The 25610-nt window shown below is 33.4% G+C and overlaps 5 protein-coding genes across 6 annotated transcripts; 2 read left to right on the top strand and 3 right to left on the bottom strand.

Moving 5' to 3' along the window:
- Window positions 1-254: 254 nt before the first annotated feature.
- On the top strand, window positions 255-10212 carry LOC139995024 (protein RCC2 homolog). The gene is made up of 9 exons (XM_072018123.1): window positions 255-269; window positions 352-421; window positions 1066-1287; window positions 1363-1464; window positions 1851-2212; window positions 7374-7595; window positions 8460-8700; window positions 8954-9801; window positions 9893-10212. Exons 1-9 carry the CDS (start codon window positions 255-257, stop codon window positions 10061-10063), a joined length of 2253 nt encoding a protein of 750 aa, XP_071874224.1. The 3' UTR covers window positions 10064-10212.
- Window positions 2875-5182, bottom strand: LOC139995278 (AN1-type zinc finger protein 2A). Its single transcript, XM_072018610.1, has 2 exons — window positions 4872-5182; window positions 2875-4745 (listed from the first exon to the last, which is right to left on the bottom strand). Exons 1-2 carry the CDS (start codon window positions 5165-5167, stop codon window positions 4415-4417), a joined length of 627 nt encoding a protein of 208 aa, XP_071874711.1. The 5' UTR covers window positions 5168-5182; the 3' UTR covers window positions 2875-4414.
- Window positions 10213-10608: 396 nt separating the features above from the next.
- LOC139995273 (uncharacterized) lies at window positions 10609-12976 on the bottom strand. Its single transcript, XM_072018599.1, has 4 exons — window positions 12386-12976; window positions 12111-12322; window positions 11858-12044; window positions 10609-11729 (listed from the first exon to the last, which is right to left on the bottom strand). The coding sequence occupies exons 1-4, from the start codon at window positions 12839-12841 to the stop codon at window positions 11502-11504; spliced, it is 1083 nt and encodes a 360-aa protein (XP_071874700.1). The 5' UTR covers window positions 12842-12976; the 3' UTR covers window positions 10609-11501.
- Window positions 12977-13533: 557 nt separating this feature from the next.
- Window positions 13534-15891, bottom strand: LOC139995277 (ras-related protein Rab-18). The gene is made up of 5 exons (XM_072018609.1): window positions 15565-15891; window positions 14991-15121; window positions 14787-14904; window positions 14395-14712; window positions 13534-14336 (listed from the first exon to the last, which is right to left on the bottom strand). The coding sequence occupies exons 2-5, from the start codon at window positions 15056-15058 to the stop codon at window positions 14169-14171; spliced, it is 672 nt and encodes a 223-aa protein (XP_071874710.1). The 5' UTR covers window positions 15059-15121; window positions 15565-15891; the 3' UTR covers window positions 13534-14168.
- Window positions 15892-17339: 1448 nt separating this feature from the next.
- On the top strand, window positions 17340-25585 carry Rhogap93b (MyTH4 and RhoGAP_KIAA1688 domain-containing protein RhoGAP93B). Of its 2 annotated transcripts, XM_072018559.1 has the most exons (11): window positions 17342-17685; window positions 19487-19591; window positions 19988-20126; window positions 20690-20854; window positions 20927-21458; window positions 21573-22130; window positions 22222-22668; window positions 22746-22934; window positions 23044-23909; window positions 24067-24510; window positions 24766-25585. In XM_072018559.1, the coding sequence occupies exons 1-11, from the start codon at window positions 17672-17674 to the stop codon at window positions 24958-24960; spliced, it is 3654 nt and encodes a 1217-aa protein (XP_071874660.1). In that variant the 5' UTR covers window positions 17342-17671; the 3' UTR covers window positions 24961-25585. The 2 variants fall into 2 exon arrangements, with proteins under 2 accessions (XP_071874661.1, XP_071874660.1); XM_072018560.1 differs by lacking the exon at window positions 19487-19591 and having other exon boundaries at window positions 17340-17685.
- The last annotated feature ends 25 nt before the right edge of the window (window positions 25586-25610 follow it).

Genomic DNA, 25610 nt, shown 5'->3' with positions numbered 1-25610 from the left:
GGTAATTATTGAAAGTATAAATATACCTTTCGTTGTATTTAATTATATATTTTTTGTAAAAGTCATGTAATATAAATAGTATTATCTAACAGGATTTATTTCAGTAAAATTTAACCAGTTAACTGCAGAATTATTCTTCAGAATTATCTATCGAAACATTATTTATGCTATATATAGGAGATAAATACTATGGAAAATGAATTGAGTATATAATATATGGTATATTTATGTTCACCGGCTTCGCTAAATATAGCATGAGTGTAGTGTCAGTATATCGAGAGTCTTTGTAAAATTGAGGTTTTTTTTACAAATTCTATTACATTTAGTTTGCAGGACTTCTGTTTGTTTTAGATATCCAATATGTTTAAAAGAAGACTTCAAGCACTCGGATATTTAGAATGGGACAAAGTTAATATAAATGGTTCGTATTTAACATCTGCATCAACAAGGAATTTTAACATACTGATATTGTCACAAATAAAATCTAATATCTTCGAAATCATGTTCGTTAAACGAGTTAGATCGGGAAGAATGTTCATTTTTCTCGAATATTTTAGAATTTGTTTACTAATTGCATAATTGTAAAATTTGACTTTGACTTTAAATTAATCTTGTTCTAATAAATAAATTCATTTCAGGATAAGTTACAGAAATTTAAATAAGAATATTTCACATTCTTTTAGTATTTTTATGGCAGGCAAATACCTGGATTATTTTATTATTAACGTTAAGAAATTATATTGTTATAGGTTATAATGACCGGTATAATTTATCCTATTAGAATAGTTATTATAATTATGTCTAATATAGAGATTTAAAATTGAATAATATATTATATTTAAATATCTTGTGATAAGAAAATATTATATCAATTGTTAAAAAACATTTCGACGGCTGTAACCTACGAAAGTCTAATTTCTCTGTCACTGAATGGTTTTTACATGTTTAATATGTAATTCTTGGTAAAGAATTTATTCATTCAGTAATTATTTTCGTTTAGATTAATTATATTTTTTATAAGATTTTATTTATTTTTGTAATATTAGTATTATTAAAATGTTGCAGATCCTCAACATTTTCGTAAAGTAACATTATGGTTAGAGGAACAAAAGATACGTCAGTATAGTATACAAGATCGAAAAGAGCTACGCGATATAAAAAGTGAAAGTTGGCCTAAAACTTTTGTCAAGTACTGTGAGGATGTTAAATGTCCAATTTCAAGTAACAATGTGGATCAACTTGAATGGCTAATTGGACGCGCTATTTGGTTGGAGGCAGAGAATAATAGTAAATATTTATTCATGAATGAAATCAAAGATTTAAATAGAAATTTCTTACGTAATCATTAATTGTAATTTTCAGCTGAGCAGTATTCAAAAGATGTAAAAGAAATGAAATTGAAAATGAAACAGGAAGCACTGGTACCACATCTTAAGTCCACAAATCCGCTTGACAACTTAGACTGTGAGTATATATAATATATTTTTTAACAACTTATATATTTGTTTATTTTTAAATAATATTTTGCATTTTAGTCGTTTTGCTATTTTGTACCTTTAACAGTAATAAAAATGATAAAACATCTGTATATAAATATTATAAAGTATTTTATGAAATATATGTTATGTTTTATAGCCTTTCACTTAATTTATTAATATCTTTCACGTTGTTAATGTATAAAGTAATTACATTTTTGAGCTTTCTATTTTATTCTTTGATGTGTTTATATGTTTTGACAAATACACAGATAAACTTCCAAATTACGCTTCATTTTGATAATTTGAAAGTTGTTAATATTAAATGTTCCTACTTTTATAAACACATTATCTTCACTGTTTCATGGTCACTAGTTGAGAGTAATGAATTTAAAAATGGGATTTATTCTGTGGCAAAACTGCTCCGAATTCCTCAACATCCGAATCATTTGGTCACGTTAAAAGCTTGCAGTAAACTAGTACAAAGAAGATTAAATTCCGAATGCTTAAGGAATCCAAATTCCAAAATTATTCGAGGCAAACCCTTCCCTATTATGAATTGTGATCCTGGTTTCCAACTGAAGAAGACTGCAGTGGAGAATGCAGCTAAAATCCTTGCTCTTCTTTATATTCAAGATATTAGAAATCTGCAAACAAAAATTAATGAAGTGATTGTTCGTGTGCAGAGTGTCACAGCTAATCCTAAGACAGATACCAAGTTAGGAAAAGTTGGAAAATAAGGAATTATTTATTCTGCCAATAAGGCCATTTGTTATGCTACTTTATGGCGTATATCAGATATGATAAAAATATTAAACGAAATCTCGAAGAATTTTGAAAAAAATACATTATTTATTTATCTTAAAAACAAGGTAATTGTAACGTGTGATATAGTCAAGAAATGGTAATTATTTATTAAAATAGTTACGAAAATTAGTTTCGTTTAAACATGTACTAAACTATGTACCTTCTATAGGATACTTTACAGAAAATCGAAATACTTGAATTATTTTGTTACATAGCCTTATGTATATCTTTTCATCATAGTGATATTATCTAATTAGTATAAATAAAAATCAAATCAGTATGATAGGAAGGCAATCATAACAAAGAATATTACATTTTGTTGCAAAAAAATGTTAATTCACTCAGCTCAAATGTAAATTTAATTGAAGATTAGTAACAAGTAAAGTGTAAACATTTTGATTTTATATACTTGTATAAGTGAATAGTTTACTTTATTAAGAAAAACCTAAGATTCAGGTATTTTGACAATATTTATTAAGTAGGAAATTATTATAATCTTCGAATAATTCTTAAATGTATATATATTTATAAAACTGATTAATAAAGTATTTCAATATTAATCGCTATCTTTGTGTTCTCTTTTCTGATACAGTTGATTTTCTTCTAGGATGGAGTACAATATTCAGATGTAAAGATAAAATTAAAAATATAGATAGTAAGTTGCATATTTTACATTTTGCCAATAAATATGCAAGTATCTTATAGATTCTTGTTAAATTAAAATCTAAATTGTCTTAAATTATTCTTAAGAATACAAATGCAAATTGTATTTGTGATGAAAGATAAAAAGTCTTTATATTCAAGAAATGCAATTGTCTTCGAATTATTAAAGCAGATAAAAATACAAATATTTGGATAATAGAAATATTGCTTTTTACGTGTTTAAAAATCGTGCCAAATTGAATATACATTTTAACAAAAATTAAGCTCATCTACTAAGGCACCATTCTATTGCATTTGTAACTTCATTGTCTGCAATACTTGTTGCACAACATCTCTATTTCACTTGTAACTTCTTTGTTTGCAAGCTTTGTAAAACAAGGATGCATTTATTGTAGTAACACCTGTTGCACATTCTGAACATGCCTCTGTCAAATGACTAATACGGTTTGCAGACAAAGAAGTTACAAAGCAATAAAGTATTAGTCTATCTGACACAAAGAAATAGAGGATGTGCGAACCGCAATGAATGCACACGACACTCATAGTCATAGAATATATTCATTTTATACATATATCAACGAGAAGAAAGTAATATTAACAATAATAATGAAGTTTTTTTTTTTTAGTAGATTTAGCTGGACCTGGATGTAATAAGAAGATATAAGCAATTGGTGCAAAGTTTAAGGATGGAATTAATATAAATAAAAGCTTATTGGCATTATGATATACTTCAATCAGAGATTTCTACGACATATGTTGATTATAAAGACAATAAGCTCACAAGATTGTTACAGGATTCTCTTGATGGTGATTCCATAATGCTAATTATTATAAGTCCATAGATGACAATTTACATGAAATAAGGAACCATAAATCAGACACTAAAGGTCTCAATATTAGATCAATTACATAAATTAAGATAGGGGAATTAAAAATTTCCTTAGAGGAAGAAATGATGTAAAGAAGATGAAAATTACTGGACTTTAGATTTCTCTAGATTTACATTAATATTAAGGCACTCTTCTTTGAGGCTGCCCTTTAATATCCTTTCTAAAATCACGCATATTCGGCAGGTAATATTGCTAATGATTATTCAGATTACTATAAGATTAAAACAATCTTATTATAATATAAATATTGTGCAATGTTGAGTTTTGTAATTAATTAATATCATATATATATTTTACATTTGTACAAAAGGTGTAACTGTTATAGTCCATATACCTATGAATTGAAATGATCTATGAATAAACCTTAAAAGTTTATCTTCTTTAAATATTGATATAGAAAGTTCAATGGTTAAGTTATACGTTAAGCTGAACTATACGGAAATTTATAGTCATTAGATTGCTTTTATCGCAAGAAAATCTTTGAAAGATATAACTATTTCTCTATATTTATGCAGCTGAAGAACATATCTTAAAGCGATTGCAAAAATTTGCATAGAATTAAGATTAAATTGTATGGAATTACGAGAGTCTACACCTATCTCTATTTCCAGAAGGTACAGCCTCGAGCGTTTGTTTAGCAGTATTTGCCTCTTGCATCGAAGCTTGGAGAGCTCTCGCGAGAGCTTCGTCTTCGCTCATACTGCCTTGATAATTCTTGAAGATATCGCCATTTCTCCTATTTACTGTCATATTATTTTCCAGGGCATCGAGCCGTTTTCTCCGTATCATCTCCTCCTGGCCTATACACGCGTGATCCGTTGGATGTCTGTGCTTTAAACAGAAATTCTTACCGCAATCGGAACAACGTACTTGGACTATTTCTTTAATTTTACAACCTTTTGAGGAGCATCTAGAATGAAAAAAATTTATTTAAAAATCAGTTGACTGATTTTTACAACAATTACAAGATTATTCAAAATCATCACCTTTGAAACAACATAAAATTTTATCTAAACAAAATTTTGTCTTATTTTACCTATTAGAAAAAATTTTCTGGCTAGGTTTTTTCAAATCTGATTGACATTCGTCATCAATATGCTGCCCAACTGCAATATCTGGAGGGTCACCACGTTTTATAGGCACTGGAGCATTACAAAGTGGACATACTGGAACTTGAATATCTTTTTTATAAGCGCTTGGGCAGCTATGGTTATTGTATGATATGTGTTCAGAACAAAAGATTGCAGAACATGCATCACATTTAAGAGGTAAGAAGTCCAATCGATTGCAGCTGTTCTCTGAACAATGCTCTCCTAAGTTTGGGAACTCCATCTTTTATCATCCGAAGAATATCTGCAATGAAAATTATATCACACTTTATAATATATGTAGGCTAAGGAGCGAATGGAAAACGGTGTTCTCACAGTATGAACACAAGTGATCGATCGCGTTTGAAATTAAAATACAATGTAATCAAAATTAAAAGTACGTATATATTAATTAACACGATCGCCTACAACACTCTGTATCGCGACCCACTTACGTTTTCGTTGTTGAAAATTAAACACGATCAAACTTACCGCGCGCAATTTTTGACTTTCAGCTTTTTTTGTTCGACAATTCAATTCTTAATTCTACGTGTCGGTCCGTGTGCATCGGTTTACATACCGGCTGATCGGCACGACGGTTACGTATTCAGACTCCGGGCATTAACCGTCATTGCCGACGTGCCGGTTCCCATTTTATTATTTTTGCGACGGTAATAATTCGGCAATAATTTTCACCTTCGACTCGTCGCTGTTCGTACCGACGCACATATACATACCCATACACATATATCCGCTTCCTACATGCACGCATACATTTTCAAACATGTATATTTTATAAATAAATTTAAAAAAATAACATAATATATCTGTGAAATTAAATGATGAATATAAAAGCAGCGATGATGGATGCAATTAAATAATTTAATATTGAAAATATTATTAAAGATGTTATGTTCGTATAACAAAACGAAGTTGAAAAATGGTTTACAAAAAATGATAGGAAATTCCTGCATTTCGATTTATTTTTCCATAAAAAATCACCCACCTCTTGATTGTACTATACTTAATTGTGTCGCCCTATATAAATAAATTATAACCTCTACAACTATATACACTGTCCCTAACCTTTAAACTTTAAAAAGTTAGTAAATAAAGAACTACATATATAAACAACAAGAACTGGTTAATATAATGAAATGTAAAGAAATGTACATAAAAATAATGTAATATAATTTTGTGCAAACTCATACCTCAAGTTACGTTCCAAATAAATAGGTTACAATTCCTTTGATGTGTTTAAAGTTAATTAATGTTTTATTTTTAATATATGTATATATATCACAGTAAAATAAATGCCACTTTAAATAATTAAATCTTTTATCACAATATTCGAAGTTTTCGGAATTAAAAGGAAAACTTATATTTCGAGAAAGAGCATAATTTTCTTAAATGTAAAATTGAGGACGTAGATACTTTCTCAAACTGACTGACTTTTCAGATTTGAAACGGATATAAAGAATCCAAACTTACGAAACGGACGGAATAATCGCGTCACTCAAAGAATAACGCGAATTAAGCATGACGTTGCTTTCAAGCGAATCGGACATGATGTCTCGATTAGTACTGATCAGATATTACAATTTATAAACAAATTTGATGACAATTCAAATCCTCAATTGATCCAAATTGACAATCTTTCGTCTTATTTCCTATATGTAACTGTTAATAAACAAATTAATTATTCTATTACCCAAAATTTTAATTCGCTTCTATATTAATTTCTTAAATATTCGAATATAAGAATATAATTTTCACGAGATTTAAAGATACACAGAATACATACATGTAAAGTACTATAAACCAAGTCTATTCCTCGATCATGAAGTCAAAATTAAATAAATACATACATACAGTATGCAAAAATGTGTAAAATATCCAGAATAGAGTGTTTATTATAATATTTGGTAGATGAAACAGATATTTATTTAAATTCTATTTCTTTAGAGATGTTCATAAAAATATAAGAATATGTAGAAGCCCGGAGTATATTGATCATTAAACATGATCAAGGTCAAACAAATCAATGAATTAATTAAAAGTCACAAACTGGCTAGCACGTGCTAGCACGATAATAAAACATTTTTAATTGTATGAGGAAAATAAAGATTTTCAAGTGCATTTAATTTCTATTGTGTATGCGAGATTTAAATTTTCGCGCGATTTGAAAATGATCGTTCGGTTCCCGCGTTCCGTGTGCTTGAAACGAGTGGACCACGGAGCGCGCTCTCAGCGATTTACAATCATAAACTTGAGTTTGCTTTGTACTTATCACTGGAGCATGGTTTTATTATGATTTTTGAGCGCCAGGTGGCCGCGTTTTTGTTGTCCGTTTGTCGAATAGTACAGGTCTCAGCGCCATTACATCGATTAATGTCATTGTATTGCGCGTCCCGCGATAACTAATTTCCCCTGAAACGGATTAAATTCGAAATAAAGGAGATTCGGCCGATATGTCGACTAAACGTAAAAATCCGGCGACGAAGAAGGGCCGCGCGAAATCAAGGAAGGTTGAATATGACGAGGAGGACATCTCGAGCGAGCACGACTCGGACGTTGATGACGCTGAGACCGGTTCGAATGCCGACGGTGAGGACGCTGCCGAAGATGATCTTGCCGATGTCTCCAGTATTCCGGAATTGCCACCGCCTGAGGTGAAATTATTTTCATCGTTTTCATATACTTATTTGTCCCAGGCAGACAGGATATTGGTGTCTGAATGAGTGAGAAAGCGATATTGGCATTTTGACGCTGATAAGCCTCACAGCTATACATTCAATGAAAAAGAATTCGTTTCATAAGAGGAAAGATCATAAAGTGATGATTGTCTGTACCATCAGATTTTTAGAGAATTGGAAAATTGGGAAGCCCATGCAAAACTGTGTGTTTGGAGTTCTTCGTCTATAACATTTTAATTTATAAAACATCAATTGTGTACACTTAACATTGCTGCATTTAGCACTGAGACTTCTGGGCAAGTGCTGTCTATCATGAAAAGATTCCTGATGTTTCATCAACATTGCAGTTAGCTTTGTCAAGAAATTAGAGACAAGGCAATGTAAAGTGTAACAGTGCATAGTGTAACAATGTTAAGTGTGATAATCCAAGCTGTGAAAACAGCGTTAATCGTATTTATTTGATGCCTTTATCATGAACATAATGTGACAAAAGCAGAATTTGGAAGTTTAAATGTAGATCATTGAAAATAAGATTGGTAGCCTTCAAAACATAATTATTAATTATAAATATCAAATGGCTGCTATTATCTTTTAATTATGGAAATAAGCACGATACAGTTTGGTAAGGGTTTCTTTTAAACTACCGCTCAGAGATACTGAACACTTGTTCATTTTCCACAAGATGTATTTTAATTATAAAATTATAGATAAAATCAAACTGCAATGATTTTATTCTTTATAATGATCATAGCTTACTTATAATTGGCATAATATAATCGTTGAACTTTGTATTTTGTTATTTGACAACCTCTTTATCCTCAGATTCTTTAATTATTTTAGGGAGGATGGGGTAAGCCTGGAACATTATTAATGTGTGGTCTGACAAACTGGGACATGGCAGGACGTAAAGCTCCACCAAAAGGCGTGAAAGTTAATGTAGGGCGTAGTTTGTGGACCCCACATACTTTCAAAAATTTAAATGGCGCTAGAGTCAGATTAGTTGCTTCTGGCCCGGCTGCTTCTCATAGTATTATTGTTACTGAGGATAATAGATGCTTAGCTTTTGGTAGAAATGATAAAGGTAAATGAATGAAAGGTAAACAAAACTTATCTTATGATTAAGTATTACTATGTAAGTAAATGTGATTCACATAAATTGAAAGTTTGCAAGATTTGTTTAGTCGTATCATTTCTGTTGGTACTGGACTAACAAATTTCTTATTTGATACTAATTTCATGAGAATATAATTTTCTACTTACACACACACACACACACACACACACACATTTTATAAATAGATTGTTTAGAAACTTTTATGGCGTAACTTTTGCAGGTCAGTTAGGTGTTGGTGATACGAAACGTCGGGATGAACCTACAGAAGTCACAGCATTAAAAGGTCATACAGTTATAGGAGCATCTTGCGGCCGCAATCATACTTTATTTTTAACAAGTCGCGGCATCGTATTTGCCGCTGGAGACAATAAACTAGGTCAATGCGGCGTTGGGAAATCCGATGCCTGCATTGTCTCTGCCACTAAAGTAAAGTATTCTGGTCCGCCAATAGTGAAAGTGGGTTGTGGTGCAGATTTTTCGATGATACTAGACATTAAAGGTGGTCTACACTCATTCGGAAGCCCAGAGTATGGAGCATTGGGCCATAACACAGATGGGAAATATTTTATAACGAATACGAAGATGGCGTTTCATTTTGAGAAAGTGCCTAAGAGAATCGTTTTATACATTGAAAGAGCGAAGGATGGCCATGTTACGCCGTTAGATCGTGTTGAGATCACGGACTTCAGTTGCGGGCACTATCATACTGTTGCAATTGATAGCAAAAATCGTGCATTTTCATGGGGATTCGGAGGTATCGGTCGTTTGGGCCACAACGAGCAACGAGATGAACTAGTGCCTCGTTTAATTAAATTCTTGGAGCCGCCTACTCGTGGTGTCAGGGCTATACATTGTGGTAGTACTTATAGCATTGCCATCAATGTGCACGGATCAGCCTTGATGTTCGGACAAACGAAACGTACCGGAGAGGCAAATATGTATCCCAAACCGATCCAGGATTTGTCTGGTTGGGAAATTAGATGCGTCGGATGTTCTCAGACTAGCGTAGTAGTCGCGGCGGATGATTCGGTTATCGCTTGGGGTGCTAGTCCTACTTTCGGTGAATTGGTAAATAATTGTATAACGAATAAATCTTTTAACAGAGAAATCTTTATCAGACTTTTAAACTAAACTCCTCTTCTTCGATGAATAATTACAGGGTTTCGGTGAAATGCGTAAGTCCTCGACTACCCCGATGGAAGTGAAAGCGTTGGAAGGTTTGTACATTACTGCTGTTACCTGTGGTCTCTCTCATACGCTTATGATTTGTCGAGACGAATCCGAAGAAGAGAAGACTAAAATTAACAAACTTCAAGTATATTCCGTTTAAATCGGATAATTTACATTTTAATTACTCATAAAGTAAACGCTAATCGAATTGTCGCGTCGACACATTGGGAAATTTTTTCTATACTCATCGCAATCATTATTACATTTAAGGAAAAGGAGAAAAAAGAAAATCGAATTGTAACAAAAGAACATTATTACCTTTAATTAAGCCAAGTTGTTTTAAATAACTTGAAGGAAGGATTGAAAGATCTGTGAACAATTTATTAATAGACTGCGAAAAACGTCCATACAGAATATAGACTTAACTGTTACTCTCTACTTTGTACTTCCACTTTTACTTAATAATATGAAGAAAAGTTTATCATAATAGGGAACCCCATTCTGTTAGTAGCTCAGGATATAGACCAAACATATAGATAACAAAAATATATTTTGATACTTTGCTATTTTATTGAAGTACTCCCTCATTCTCTCTCACTCTCGCTTTCTCTATCACTTTAACAAGAATGGAAATAGTTGATACGTATGAAAAAGAGTGCTGGAAACTGAGAAAAAGACACGTTATGGAATTTAACAAACACTGCCTTTACTTTTATTACTTATTTTAATGTATTTACAACACAAATAGTCTATATCATTGATTCATTACAGTAGTACCTGAATCATTAAATCTGCAGAAATCATTCTTATATTCTATGTACAGGGACATTCTATATGCGATTATACAGAGAAGGAACGCGGATTTTATGCTTTAAATGACTGTTATTATGATAAACATATAGAGAATGTTTTATAAACTCATTCATTTTTATGTTCACAAGCATGAAACCTATTTTATCTAGCGACGGACAAAAACAATGCTTTTTCAAAAAGCCAGCATTGTTTATCATACATTTTAAACTAATAATTGTTTAACAGTTACACTCAACAAAGAAAATTTCAGTAAGAAGAAAGATATATATTGTTAATTACTGTATCATATAGGGTAATCGCAAAAGAGGATCTTGTAATAAAATTAAACATGCGATTCTTTTGGACACTATATGTTATATACAAAAACTCATGTATACGTATTATAATTAAGGCTATCCACGTCATTATTATCATTAGTAAATATAATCGAAATTTTATATATAATTTTATTTTAGAACTGCTAATAACGTAATATAAAAATCCATACAAATGTAACATAATGTCATATGTTTAAGAAGGACTGTAATTAGATTCACTGCCACAATATATTTGGAGTCTTTTTTGTATTGCGACGAAATGAATTTAATACTTATTCATTCCATTCTGTTCCATGTAACACTTTCATGGGATTACACTGCACCATTTCAATGATCTTGGAACAAATGTACAAGGCAAATTACAAAATAAACGAGTTTTTTAAAGAATTTTTTCCAAAGAGCCTTTTAAATATCTATCTTTTATAGACATTTTTATTAGTTGTTAAAATGCTCCAAATAAGATAATAATCAGGCATTGCCATCTTCGTCTGATACATTGATTTTACATGAACTGCATATATCAGGAAATTCACAACTTCCTAATTTTCTAATTGGTCTCCATAAGCATTTCCAACATTGTTTTTCAATACGATATAACTCTTGATGATTTTTACAAATATTACAAGGGATATTTCTTATTATAGCCTTTTGATTCAGAGTTTTAATTAATTCCTCTTTTTCTAAATGTTTTTTATCCTAGTTTAAGAATATTAATGCTTTATGTTTATATATATATATATGATATTATACATTGTACTAATTATTTTTAATGAAATAAAGGAACTATTTTTCAAGCAGTAAGAATTATTGTAAATAATACTGACAATAAGTTTATGATCCATTTTTATAGTAGATAATGCAATTAATTGTTGATGCTTGTCTTTCTCCGTTTGAGAAATGTTGTTGCAAGTCCATTGCAATAATTTATATCCTATGAAATGTACTGGATCTGATGGATTGTATTCTAAAGTTTTAGCCACCGCCCATGATAATGGTACCATGATATTTTGCCTATTATAGGAAATTAGAGAATGAAAATAAAACAATATTTCTTAATATCAAACAATTATCATTTACCTTAAGTAATCATTTTGTTGTGCTGTTAATTCATGTACTGTTTCATTTTTTGCTAAAATGTGACATTGACAAGCATATTGTTGGTAACAATCTGGTCGATTAGCAAAACCGAAACTGCTTTTAGAGCTATTTGTCCTGCAACTCTCTTGTGTTATATCTAGACAACTATAGGTTGGTTCCAATATAGTTAAACTGCATTCACATATTAGTTCCTGCAGAAAATATTAACACAACAGGTATGGTATACAGAACAAGTTAAACAATTGTATTCAAACCTCCGTAATTGAAAATTTTGTTTCCATTTCATTTAGTCCTAAATCAATTAACATTTCTTCGGTTTCTTCATCGATTCCATGTTGTTCTACTAATTGTATGACGTCTTCTTCTATTCCAATGTGTTTCAAAAATTCAATTATTTTAGATGATGCAAAATTAAAGGGAGATTGCCAATTTAAAATTCCAGGAACATCAATGCCACTTAAAATTAAATGACGAAGAATAGTTGGTGTTTGAAGTACTACTCCATATATGATAATATTCCAACAATTTATTTCACTTAAACCTGTAGGTCTTAAATTTAAAATCAGCCCGTCGTTAAATTTATTGAACCACATTTCTTTGAACTCCAAATTATGTGGTTCTATATCAAATTCTCTAAAATAAAGAAGTTCACAATAGCTAAGACTGATGAGGCCCAGTTTCATTGCTTTTATGATGCTGTATATGGGCATACCTAAAAATGGAGTTAAATCAATATAATTTTTGTTTTAATTTATATTATAGATAGAGACACCTTTCTTTCTTAATTCCTTTAAAACACTAATACTATATAAGCCACTATAGACAGTGATCCATAATCTTTTATCGCTTATTCCATTAGAAATAATTTTCAGTGTATTTGATTGCACATGAATTGCACATTGTTTAAGTCTGTTTGTTAATAACTTTAGTAATTTTTCTGTGCTCCATGTTCCATATATTTGAAGTCCTTTATTAGTTAGGACAACGTCCAATTTAGTTGCGTGTAAAATTTCTTTTGATGATAATGTTGTACATGATTCAATGGAAATTTCTCTACAAACAATTAATTGATTCTAAGCAAGAGATGTACCTCACAATTTAAAAGTTGTTTCAGATATAATTGAAATATTGTAACTTAGTTTACTTTTTATTATGCGGATATTTAGTAACGTTTTCATAGTTTCTGCGACGGTCAAATAACATAACTGTTTTATTTAATTAGTTACATACAAATTAAATTAATTTTCAGGACACACGAAATGATTGTTTAAAATCAAATATTTTAACAGGCAACTGTTTGTATCACACAGAGTGAGATATCACATTATTCTACCACAATTTAAATGGAGAAATTTATTTTATTCATAAAGATAAATACATTAAAATAATTTTAAGTAAATAATTTTATGTATGAGATAATTATTGTTTATTTGATCACATTTTAAAAATATAATCATATAAAATGCAGAACATTAAATAATAATATTTAACGTAATATTGAAATACATTTTGTTTACATATGTAATGATATGCATTTTACCTATTTATTGTTCAAATAAATATCAAAATCAAATCAATATCATGATAAAAAAAAAACAGATTAGAAAATTGAAGCTATAAATGCTGCAGCGCATGCAAAAGCATTTTCTACAGGAGTTAAAGATATCATATTTGTTTATAGCGTTACTGCAGTTCTATTGATATTTATTAGTCATTAAATTATGTGCATACGCATAATATATTTACATGAATATAAATTTTGTATTACAAATACCTATAAAATTTAACTATTTAACAAAGAATTAGAAGATAGAAGCAAACTCATTGTATATGTATGTATCCATCTTTGATACATAAGGTACAAAATATTTTTTCCCGTAACATACACAAAGCAATATAATGTGACATACTATTATTCACGTTTTTGTTTTCAACGATCTCACTCTTCAGTATCTAGTTTTTGAATAAAGTTTAGACCATATTCAAGCTATAGTTTCTTTTACAGTTATCACTGGCAGAATTTTATATTACAATCATTTAAATCAAACTGCAATAACAATTTGTATGTGGTTCGTGTGGCTGAGTCTCATCTGCCAATTGTATCCCTCTCTGACCTCTATGTCTCGCACCTCCCATATTACCATTACCATACGCTGCGGATTTAAGAAGGGCATGTCGATCCCAAAGTCCAGGAGTTTGTATTATCTATAAACAATATTAATAGATAAGAATTAATAATTGTAAAGAAAATAAATGATTATACCTTTTGTACAAGTTCTTCGAAACAACATTTGATTCCGTCTGCCGTTTTAGCGCTGCTTTCAATGTATAGGGTTTGGTGTCTTCGGGCAAATTGTAAACCTTCTTCAGTGCTTACTTCTCTGTTTGGTAAATCTATTTTATTACCCACTACCATTTTAATAATATCTGTCTTATTGCAATATGTATTCAATTCGTTAAGCCATGTTTCTAATTTCATAAAAGTAACTCTATCTGTAACATCATACACTAATATAGCGCCTTGACCGTCTCTGTAGTAACTAGGTGTTAGAGTACGAAAACGTTCTTGTCCGGCAGTGTCCTGCAATAATTTTTGAATATATTACATTACATTAAATAAAAAATATAAATTTTGATACAACTGAGGTAACTAACCCAAATTGCAAGTTTCACTGTATTGCCATCAATTGTGACTTGTTTAGTTCTGTAATCCATGCCAACTGTGCTTTGCATATTTTCATGAAATTCATCCTCAGTAAATCTAAGAAGTATGCTGCCAACAATAACAATAATATAATATAATATATTGACTCAACTCTACATAGCATTAAAAAGTAATTTATTGTTTTAAATAGGTACCTTGATTTTCCAACATTTGATTCTCCTATCATTAATAGCTTTAAGACTGTTAATACATCTTGATCCATTGTCGGTATTATATCACAGCACTCAGTCTAAATATATTACTTATTCTTTTGATAGCGTTGACACTGTTAAAAATGAGATATAAAAGTTAATAAAAAAAAATTATTAGATTTTTACCAAAATGACGATTGAAACATAGACTTACTGAATTTTCTCACAATTATAAACTATCGTAATTTGAAAATTGTTAATTATGTACTAGATAAAAAATATAGAAAAACTAGATAGGCAATAATTTATATATATATATATGTCACAATTTATGTCACACACACACACACACGCATAATATGTTACAATGTAATATATATACAATGTTACAAGCGTATAATTGCATAGGATTTAACATCGATTATGGTAGGAAGATCGAATAACAGAACCCAAACGTAACAAATATTGTTTACAAGACAATAAAAACTTTTTATATACAAAAAGGTTACAAGTTACAGGTTGATATTAGTATCATGAATACTCGTGGCTTTTCCTTAAATCTTGAGTAACTACTTACCGTAAATACGTCACTCGGATTTAATGAATGATATCATCCTTTTTTGCAATGCATAAATGAAAAATTCTGATGCACTGTTATCGTGATACGCTCTAGACTCTAGACGGTAGAAAAAGGAACGTTAAAATAATTTGTAATATAGTTGTTGTAAAATAGTGCAGATGTCGTTTGCATTTGATTCTGGCAAATTAGGATAAAAAAAATACTTGCGATAGTGTAAATAAATTTCTTTTCTTATTGTGCGTTTAAAGAAGAGAACATAACACTTGTGGGTAAATTATCTATTTATAAGTATTCAGGATTAGGTTGCTGCGCAACAGTTAGCGAATAGAAGATTCCAGTTTCAAACTGTTTGTAATTTGACAGACGTAGAAGAACAGCGAATGAATATGATAGAGGGATTGAGAGTCGGCAAAATTAAAAACCTATATATCGGTGAGGCAACACTGGTGCAACAAGGAAATTTGTTTATTTTCAGTTTTTCGTTAATAAAAATTTCATTAACATATTGATAAGATCTTTCTGATTAAAATGAAACCAAACACGATGTAATTTAGCTCGTTTTAACTTGGTTTTATTAAAAGTTTATAACTGTTCGCAAACTGTTCGCAAACTGTTCCCGAAGTCTTGAAGAGAGGAAAATTTTAAATAAAAAGAGTTTTGCCGTTACATCAGTGTTGTTTTATTGATACAAAGACGCTACAGATCTTTAAAGAGAAGCCACTGCCGTGTCACATTACTCGCGTCATTGTTTCAAGGGGGAACCACCTCCTCCTCAGTTGTGGAGATAAACCATAGACAGTTATCGTTATCGGACAGATTCTTGCGGACAGTTATAGACGATTCACTTTTGAACTGCGGAATACATTTACTTTATATAGTTATTTTGTACAATAAACGGCAAAAGAAATTAACATGAATATTTGTATAATAATACATCGAGAAACTTAACATGTTAGGAAAAGGGAAGAATACTAGTTTTGATAAAAGACAACTTGTAATTTGTCGTAGAAAAAAGGATGAAAGTTATCGTGAAATTGCATAATTATTATTACTAATTATAGCAGATACTATTAAAAGGTATAAAGAGGAGCATTCCGAATTTAAGAAATAATTAGGGCAACCTCTTTTTTTTAAGCCTACTGTAAAAATTAAATGTTATTGTTACAGAGAGAAATTGTTTACATATTTTCAAGCTACAATAAATGGTTCATACATTTTTATAGAGTAAACAATACGATATTTAAATCACCCCCTCTTATACAAAGCAACAAATGCAAGTAGAGATAGTGTGCTGTGTCCGAATATTAATGTGAGTAATTAAAATGACATCACAAGTCATAAACAAATCCAAAGTTTCAAGAAACCATTCGAAAGTGCGTGTCTGGGGACAACTCACTATACTCAAACATGGTTCAAACGAGTAAAGATACGACCATGAGCATTTCTAACCTCAACTGCGCGATACATACATACGTTATCACTTACGAATAGATAACAGTTTTATCAAAGATGTCAACCATCAAAACACGGTCGATTCTTATGAACAGTGTCTAGTCTTGTATTTATAGTTATCCAACGATGTAAGCAACGTAGACCATTCCAGTAATCAATCGATATTCATCTTAAGTCCGGGAAGTGTAACGTAACCGAAAGGGGAAAAAAAGAAAAAAAAGAAAAAGAAGGAAAAAAGAAAAGAAAAGGAAAGGAGACGAAAAATAAACAAACTAAAAGGAGGCAAGATAAATCACGATGCATGGGATATATCATCGGTGAGTAGTATCCGATCGCGAATCGAATTGCGAATAAATACTCACAGACGTGGAAGCGCTAGAGAAGAGCGTTCGAGCGCATCTTCGGGACGATATGTCGGGAATCTAGGATAAAGTAAGTTTTTGTTCGCTATAGTGGCAGAACGTTGAAACTCGCAGAAGAAAAAAAGATGGCCGCCGATGGGCTGCCATGAAGGGGCTGCGTCGCTCGTGCTCGTGGAAATGGGACGTTGCGACATCGAAGTGTCACTGCAGCGCTCGTGAAGTGTCACAAAGTGTTCACCGAGTGACGTGAGGTGTTTTGTTTTCGCTGATACACGGATTGATTGTTCGCGATGGCTTCCGACGGGTAAGAATGAAATTCGTTCGATTCTAGGGGAATGGAAATAAGTACCATCGCTGCGATATAGTGGCTATGTTTCGCGGATCGATAGTGAATTTTTTTCCCAGTGACCCGTCCCAGTTTTCTCACAGAGAGCCTCGTCATATTCTTCGAACGCACGATAGTGTTTCTCCTAATGATTTTTAAGTTTATCAATATACATAACTGGGTGGGTCTTTAAGTTCAACAAGATTCATTTTAACAATTTCATATTTCATGTATACAGGGTGTCCCAGCAACTGTGTTACAATCAGCAATAGGGTGATTTTACGTGAACAAACAAGTCGAAACTATAGAACAAAATTTGTTCGTATGATGCCTCGTTCTTGAAAAAAACTAATTAAAGAATTTGTAAAGTATACTTAAACTTGGCTAATTACAGACTAGGTACGAATAAAGCAATCAGCATTAGGTTATTTTACTTGTGAAAATAAGTGGAAAATGTCAAATAACATTTTTCCGTTCCAGGTCTCGTTTTCAAGAAAATAGAAGTTACTTATGAATTGGCCTAGTACACATAATATATTTCTAAGTTTTATGAACATATACTATTCTTTATCTTTCGCTTATTTTCACATGTAGAATAATTTCCTGCCAATTATTTACTTCTGTTCAATGCGAAATTGGACAAGTTCAAGTATATTTGAAAAATTTTCAATCTCGATTTTCTCGAAAACGAAACGTCATACGAATAAATTTTATTCTATATTATCGACTTGTTTTTTCATGTAGAATCACTCTATTGCCGATTGCAACATAGTCGCTGCAACACCCTGTATGTACGAATTATCGAAGTCATGCGTGTGTCGCCTTTTCCTCTCTGTCTCTTTCACCACTTTCGTTTTTTCCGCTCCTTTGTATACAACTATGCACGAATGGATTTCTGCTGCCTATTTCGGTCAATTAAACGGATAGCATGACATCAGACGGTTGCTCGTATTGCAGCCAGCATTCCTATCAATTTATGGTTACAGGGGGGGGGGGTGGACACCCTTTCATTACAACGAAACTTTCCTCGTTTTTAAATGTTTGCACTTCCCCGTTGTTTCGAACATTTTACTAGAAGGACCAAAGCTTTTTTCCCACGATAGAGATTTCTAGTTTATCTACGATATTTATTACCTAAGGAAAATAAACTTCGATAAAGCGATTTCGTGTCCCATTTTTGCCCCGTAAATTTGACAGAATGCTATCGATTAATTATTTATATCTTATGGCTAATCCGCTGCGATTCTATCTCCCGGTTTACTAAAACTGTATTGGGCCGGTTGTCATTAAATGTACTGTATATAATATCCCCTTGATCTAATCCATGCATTAAACATACCGTATGTATGTATATATACATACATACATATACATATATATATATATCCTCTTTTTTTTCACTTTGCCGCACTATTTTTAGAGTTTTTAATTATAGTAATAAAAAGGAACAACAAATTTATCTTCGAGTGCAGCCCACATGCTTTAATGATTTAATGTGTGCACTAGTGATTTTATCAGGTTTAAATATCGCTTGTATACTTTTTAATAATATTTATTTTAGTATTGTTATTAATCTATACAGTAGATCTTTCTAAGTAAATTTTCTTCAAAAAAAAAAAAAAAAAAAAAAAAAAAAATAAAAACAGAAAAAGAAAGAAGAGGTTTTCTGGAAGAGAATAATACAATTATTTCCTTATGATAAATTATTTCAATGAAATTAATACGTGTTATTTATAATTATCTATATCTCTAAAATAAAAAATCCTCTGTAATATTGCAGTAGAATGGAATGGGTAGAAATTATAGAACCTCGCACCAAGGAGCATATGTATGCTAATCTCACAACTGGAGAATGTGTATGGGATCCTCCACCTGGTGTACCAGTGTAAGACAGAAATATATATATTCTTTTATAAGTAAATGCTCCAAGATATAATTAACATTGAATTACATTGCAATGAATTACAAAGTCAACTTCATCATTAAGAAAAATAATCAGTTGCCTAAAAGATTAAACTGTCTTTTTGATCTAATCAGCTTGGCGAAAGTTATCGTCACGTAAGCTTTTCCTTTTATGATATAGGAAGCATTTATAATTAACAAGATTTCTACATGACACATGTATGGAATCTTAATGTTCTTTGTAACCTACATTTAATAGTAATCAAAGTGAATAGTTCTATATTACTTGATGAAAATTTATTGGATTGTAACGTAAATAATAGTTCCTCAAATATCGGGCATTCATATGTATACATCGTTGTTCCGCTTTTTATTATAGGAAAAAGACAGATAACAATCAATGGTGGGAATTATTTGATCAAAATACTTCACGATTTTATTATTACAATGCAACATCCCAGAAAACTGTGTGGCACCGTCCAAGTGATTGCGACATCATTCCTTTAGCAAAGCTTCAGGTGAGTGATTCACTTTGATAACAAATATGTAATTTAGAACGGTGGTGATACAGTATTAAAAATATCTGTCATACTGTGCTAAAAATTAGGCGGGCCTCTTGAATATTTGAAATTCCATTTACTGATAAAAGTCTGTTGACATTGCGTATATTTACTCACTGAACATAGCGTTTGACTTCTCAGGGATAGAAATTCCGTGGTATGCGTAGACATAATGATTTAGAAGCTTTTCTATACATCAATGTTGTCTCCCTGTAGGATGTTGAAGATATAAGTGAGCAAGCTGTCTGCTCTCCATACAGCTATAAATAGCTGTTTGTAGCTAGGAGAAAAACTCTGGTATACATTATACCATATTGAAAGCATGAAAATCATTTCAGAACATTTTATATTTTGTTCGCTTGTACCACATTTTTATTTCCTTAATCCGCGGATAACATATTTTAACTCTAAATGATTTTGATAAATAAGGAGTATTTGGTTATATTTGTTATTTACTTTGTTTTTAATAGTACTGACGTTAGATTTAATAGAAAGAATTACAAGAATTTGTCGTATTGTAGACATTAAAGCAAAATACAGAACCAGCAAGTAGTAGTGGAGCCGATACTCAGAAATCAACCGAGCCAAGAAAGAAAGAGTCTGTATCAACACAGACACAAACTTCTTCGGTCAGCCGATTAACAAGGTTTAATCATCAAGAAAGTTCCAATTTATCTTCTTCGTTGGTAAGTCCTTCGTCTTACGGTCTTTATGCTAAAAGAACGATCGGTATAGAATTGTGCTACCTTTTATTATAGCAAAGTGGTAGTGTAAATAAAACGAGAACATCCAGTGTTGGCGTGGACCTTCAAACGTCTCCCCCTTCTCCATCTCCATCTTCAAGGCGGCATCATCATCATCACCACCACCATCATAATAATAGACATCATAGGCATCATGAAGTGCCCACAACACGACGTCAGCATAATCATTCTCAGGATTCCGGTCGATCTAGTGACAGTTCTGTTTCTCACAGTCGCACGTCTTTGGAATCGACTGGGTATCGATTGTTGGATTCTCCTCATCGGCATCACCATCGTTCCGTCGCCCAGACACCGGCAATTCAAGCACAATCTTCGCCCAGGCAACACAGCGGTACGTTGGAAGCTAGGGGGCACAAGAGTGGCACTTTAGAAAGTGTGAAGAATCAGAAATCAGTAGCGTTGGGTGAACCGCCTCCATTAGGTTTGTCACTCTCAACTAGTACTCCCCTATTTAAGAAGAAGACGTTTGTTGATTCACAACGCGAGGGTAGGGCAGGGAATTTAGAACTGGAAAAGAATAAAAATGGTAAGAATGTGAGTTAAGTTTCATTAAAAAAAATTAAGATCTGTAATAATCTTCGTTCAAGCAGAATGCAAAGAAGGAAGTAAGAAATTACCTGAAACCGTTTTGTTGCTGTAGGTAGAGAAAGTAGTAGAGGTTCGTATGGTCCTGAACCAAGCACGTCGCCATATCGGGAGTCATTGATGGAATCTAGATTTAGGCAAGAGATGCCTCCGTACCGTCCGCCAGAAGTTCAGTTGAGTCATAGTTATAAATCACAGGGTGAGAAGTATGGCTCCCTGGTGGAAAGCAGTAATCGTTATCATAGAGATAGAGATAGGGAAAGGGAAATTCATCATAGGGAAAGAGTAAATAGTTTGGACAAAACAAACACTTCAGCCTTTTATCCAAGTTCCATGCATCCGCGTAATATGAATAAGCAAGATAATACTGGTAGTATAGGAAGAAGGCATCATGGATGTTCAGTGTCGCTTTCAGAAGCGAATGTTAGAGATATGTACGGCGCAATGTTAGCCGAAAGAAATGAGCCTTCGAAGAGCCTTGTCAGAGGTGTGGGCGTTTTGAGCAATACGTCGAAGCAGAGAAGCCTCGAGGTTGCAGAACGTGAAAGAGAACGAGAGCGTGATAGAGAAAAAGAATATAGAAGGAATACCGCATGTAACAATTCGTTGGATTGTAAGTACGACGATAATTCATGTTCCTTTAAAATGAATTAATCATCGGTATCTTGAATTTTAATCCATCCTCTTTTCTTATATGTTTTAAGGCGTGCCGCAGCCACTGGCTCGCAGTTACAGTTTTGTACAGCAGCAGAAGCAGCAGCAAAAGCTGCAACAATTGCATCATCATCATCATCATCATCAGCAGCAGCAGCAGCAGCAGCAGCAGCAGCAACCGCAGCAACAGCAGCAACAGTCAAGAAGAAGAGATAGGGACGACGATTCTATGCACGAGCGTTATCTTATTAGTCAGAGTCACGAACAACCTAGACAAAGGCTTAGCAGCAATACTAGCAGTAGCAATAGCAGTAATAGTAGCAGCAATAGCGCTGTGGGCGAAGAAACAGAAGGGCTCACAGAGGTAGATGATAGTAAAAAGAAGAGGAGCAATGGTAATCCGAGTCCACCTCCGTGCTTTTATGGAAATCTGTTACCTGACGACGATCATTTGTTGCCGCTTCAGCATTATATTCTTCAGCAAGCAAAACTCTCAGGCACGTCTTCAATAGTAAAAGCATAACCGTATCTTGGATTAATAATACTTTTATATGATAAAATAATAATTTTATAGGTTGTTACAAGTTTGGGGATCCGTTGTTAGTGGAAGAAGGTGACGATTCTTTGGACGAAGAGGGTGGAAGAGGCGAAGGTATTGGTGGAAGAGCCGACGACGATTCCGATGATCAGTTTGCGGACGATGAAGCAGCGAGCAACCAAGGTGATTCGTCCAGTCAAGAATACCTGGAAGATCACTATGCAGGTTAGTTATTATTATTATTATCCAGGAACTAAGAGGAACGAGGATTTAATTAAATTCGTAAAAATATGTATCTCAGTACATTGAAATGATATTTATATTATTATTGTAGATTTGGGTAACTACGATACTGCTGGATTAGCGACGTATTACAATACTGCTGACACTCTAACGAGGCCACAAGTACGACCACCGTCGCCACCGAATATCGCCTCGCAAGCCGATACAAGAGAAACCGTGGTGACAGCAAGTACAAGACAGCCGCCAGTTCCACCGTCTACCGCGATAAGCTCTGTTCCTAGCGTTGGTATCGGTGTGGACAACACAGACGTCGACGAGGCGAGGCGAGATGACAGCGCGGGCGGTGGCGATATCGAGAAATACGCACAAGACAATCTTAACCTGAACTGCGGACGACCGAAGGGATTGAGATTGTTGTTCCGGAAGAAGTTCAGCGTCCGCGACATTCTTAGTTGGTCTAAAGATCCTATACCACAGCCAATGCTAGTAGTTGTAGATGGTGAAAAGTTACTGAAACGGGAAGCCTGCAATCTGTTTAGGCTGGTGCAAGTGTATATGGGTGATCGGAAAGCTAACGTAGGAATGACATTAGACAGTGTAGCTATGGACATTGTGAATACAGCGTATTCGAAGCCGCCATTACGGGACGAGTTATACGTCCAGATATGTAGACAAACTACAGAGAATCCAAGGAAAGAAAGTTTACGTAGAGGTTGGGAATTGATGGCTGTCTGTCTGGCGTTCGTGCCGCCCAGCGCTACGTTCGAGCCTTATCTCGAAGGCTATATGAACAGACATCGTGATCCGAATTTTCAATTTCCGGAAGTGGCCAAGTGGCCGATTCACGTGCAAGTTAGTCATTATGCAACGGTCGCCTGCCGTCGTTTACAACGAATTGGAGCACATGGCAAGCGACAGCCTCGCAAGGCTACCATAGAAGATATTGATCAAGCGAGAGTATGTTTCTTCGTTTCACCATTACGCAATCTTATCTTACTTTATTGTCTTATATCTTATTTTATTCGTTTACATTTTACAAGTGGCCAGCACAACGTTACCTTAAATTTCTTCGTACTATGAAACGGACATTCATTCGCTTTTAATTTAATCGTAGATTCAGATTTTCCGGGCGTCCATGTTTGGGGCGACGTTATCGGAAGTAATGGCCCTGCAGAGAGACAGATTCCCAAATCGAGAGTTACCATGGATACAGACCACGTTGACGCGTCAAGTGCTTGCTAGAGGTGGTATCTTGACGGAGGGGATATTCAGAGTGTCCGCGGACGCGGACGAGGTCAGTGCTTTAAAGTCGTGCTTGGACAGGTTCGAGGATGGTACGATTTTGGCAGCTTCTCAAGATGCTCATGCACCGGCGTCTTTGTTAAAATTATGGGTTCGAGAGCTTTACGAACCGTTGATACCTGATTCCTTTTACACGGAATGCGTGTCGATGAGGCACGATGATGCCGAAGCTTCCGCAGCCAATGTCGCCGCGCTTGTAGATCGTCTGCCTGATTTGAATCGTCGTGTTCTTTGCCATCTAATACGATTCCTTCAGGTTAGTATTCTTTGCTATATCAATTAGCTTTTTACTTCTGTACGATTATCGAATCTCAAGTACGAATTATCGATTATTAAAGATACTTTAACGTTAATCGTCGGTACTAATCAAACGATCAACCGTCATTCTTGCCGTAAATTTGTCAGAGGAGGTTAATTGAAACTAACGGGTTCACCGTAGAATGGCCCCGTTTCTCTTAGTTTCTCGTTTCTTCATTTGAGATTACCACAATGTATAAAATACTTGTTCCAGATTTTCGCAAGGCCGGAAGTCGTTGCCCGTACTAAAATGGATGCAAACAATTTAGCAATGGTGATGGCACCAAATATACTGCGCTGTACCTCGCAAGATCCCCGCGTGATCTTGGAAAATGCACGAAAAGAAATGGCTTTTGTTCGTACTCTTATCGAGTCGTTAGAAACTGCTTGGGTCGATGATCTTCACTGACCGTTCTATTGCGCGCTAGAAAAAGGAACGCTCTAGACTACTATGCCAAATGAATCAGCTGTATATTCACACGTATTGTTAGTTATTTCACTGTTTCTCTATCATCGTTCTCACTTTTCTGTTTTTCTTTTTCTCTCCTTTTCTTTTTTCTCTCATTGTCTCTCAGACACGCGCTCGCGCGCCCCCCCCCACCCACACACACACACACACACACAAACACACACACACGATGGCCCCATAGATCCGTGGATGTTCGTAATGGTAATTTAGTGCTAAAGTTATTACCAAGCTAATCACCCGTTTCCCCCCGCTCCTCGTTTTTCTATTTATTATTTATACGCAGATTATATGTTATACAGATAGAGATTATTAGATTATATTATGTATATCGCTATATATTCATATTATATATTTTACCAACCCTTGTTACCGCGTTGAACAAACGCGGACGGCTTTTTTACTCGATCATTGTTGAATCTCGTGTAAGATAAAAAAGAAAAAAAAAAAAATCATGTGTTACCGTGTATAGCTGCACTCCGCGATGATCTTTTTGTATAAGCGACGAATTCACGTGTACAACGTTTATCGAGGAGTAAACATTGCAAAAGATTAGCAAGCTGTACAAGTGTGTTTCTTTTCCTGTAGCCTTT

The sequence above is a fragment of the Bombus fervidus genome, chromosome 15, assembly GCF_041682495.2.
Source record: "Bombus fervidus isolate BK054 chromosome 15, iyBomFerv1, whole genome shotgun sequence".
In the NCBI taxonomy this organism is placed as follows: Eukaryota; Metazoa; Arthropoda; class Insecta; order Hymenoptera; family Apidae; genus Bombus; species Bombus fervidus.
This window is presented reverse-complemented; position numbering and strand designations above follow the sequence as displayed.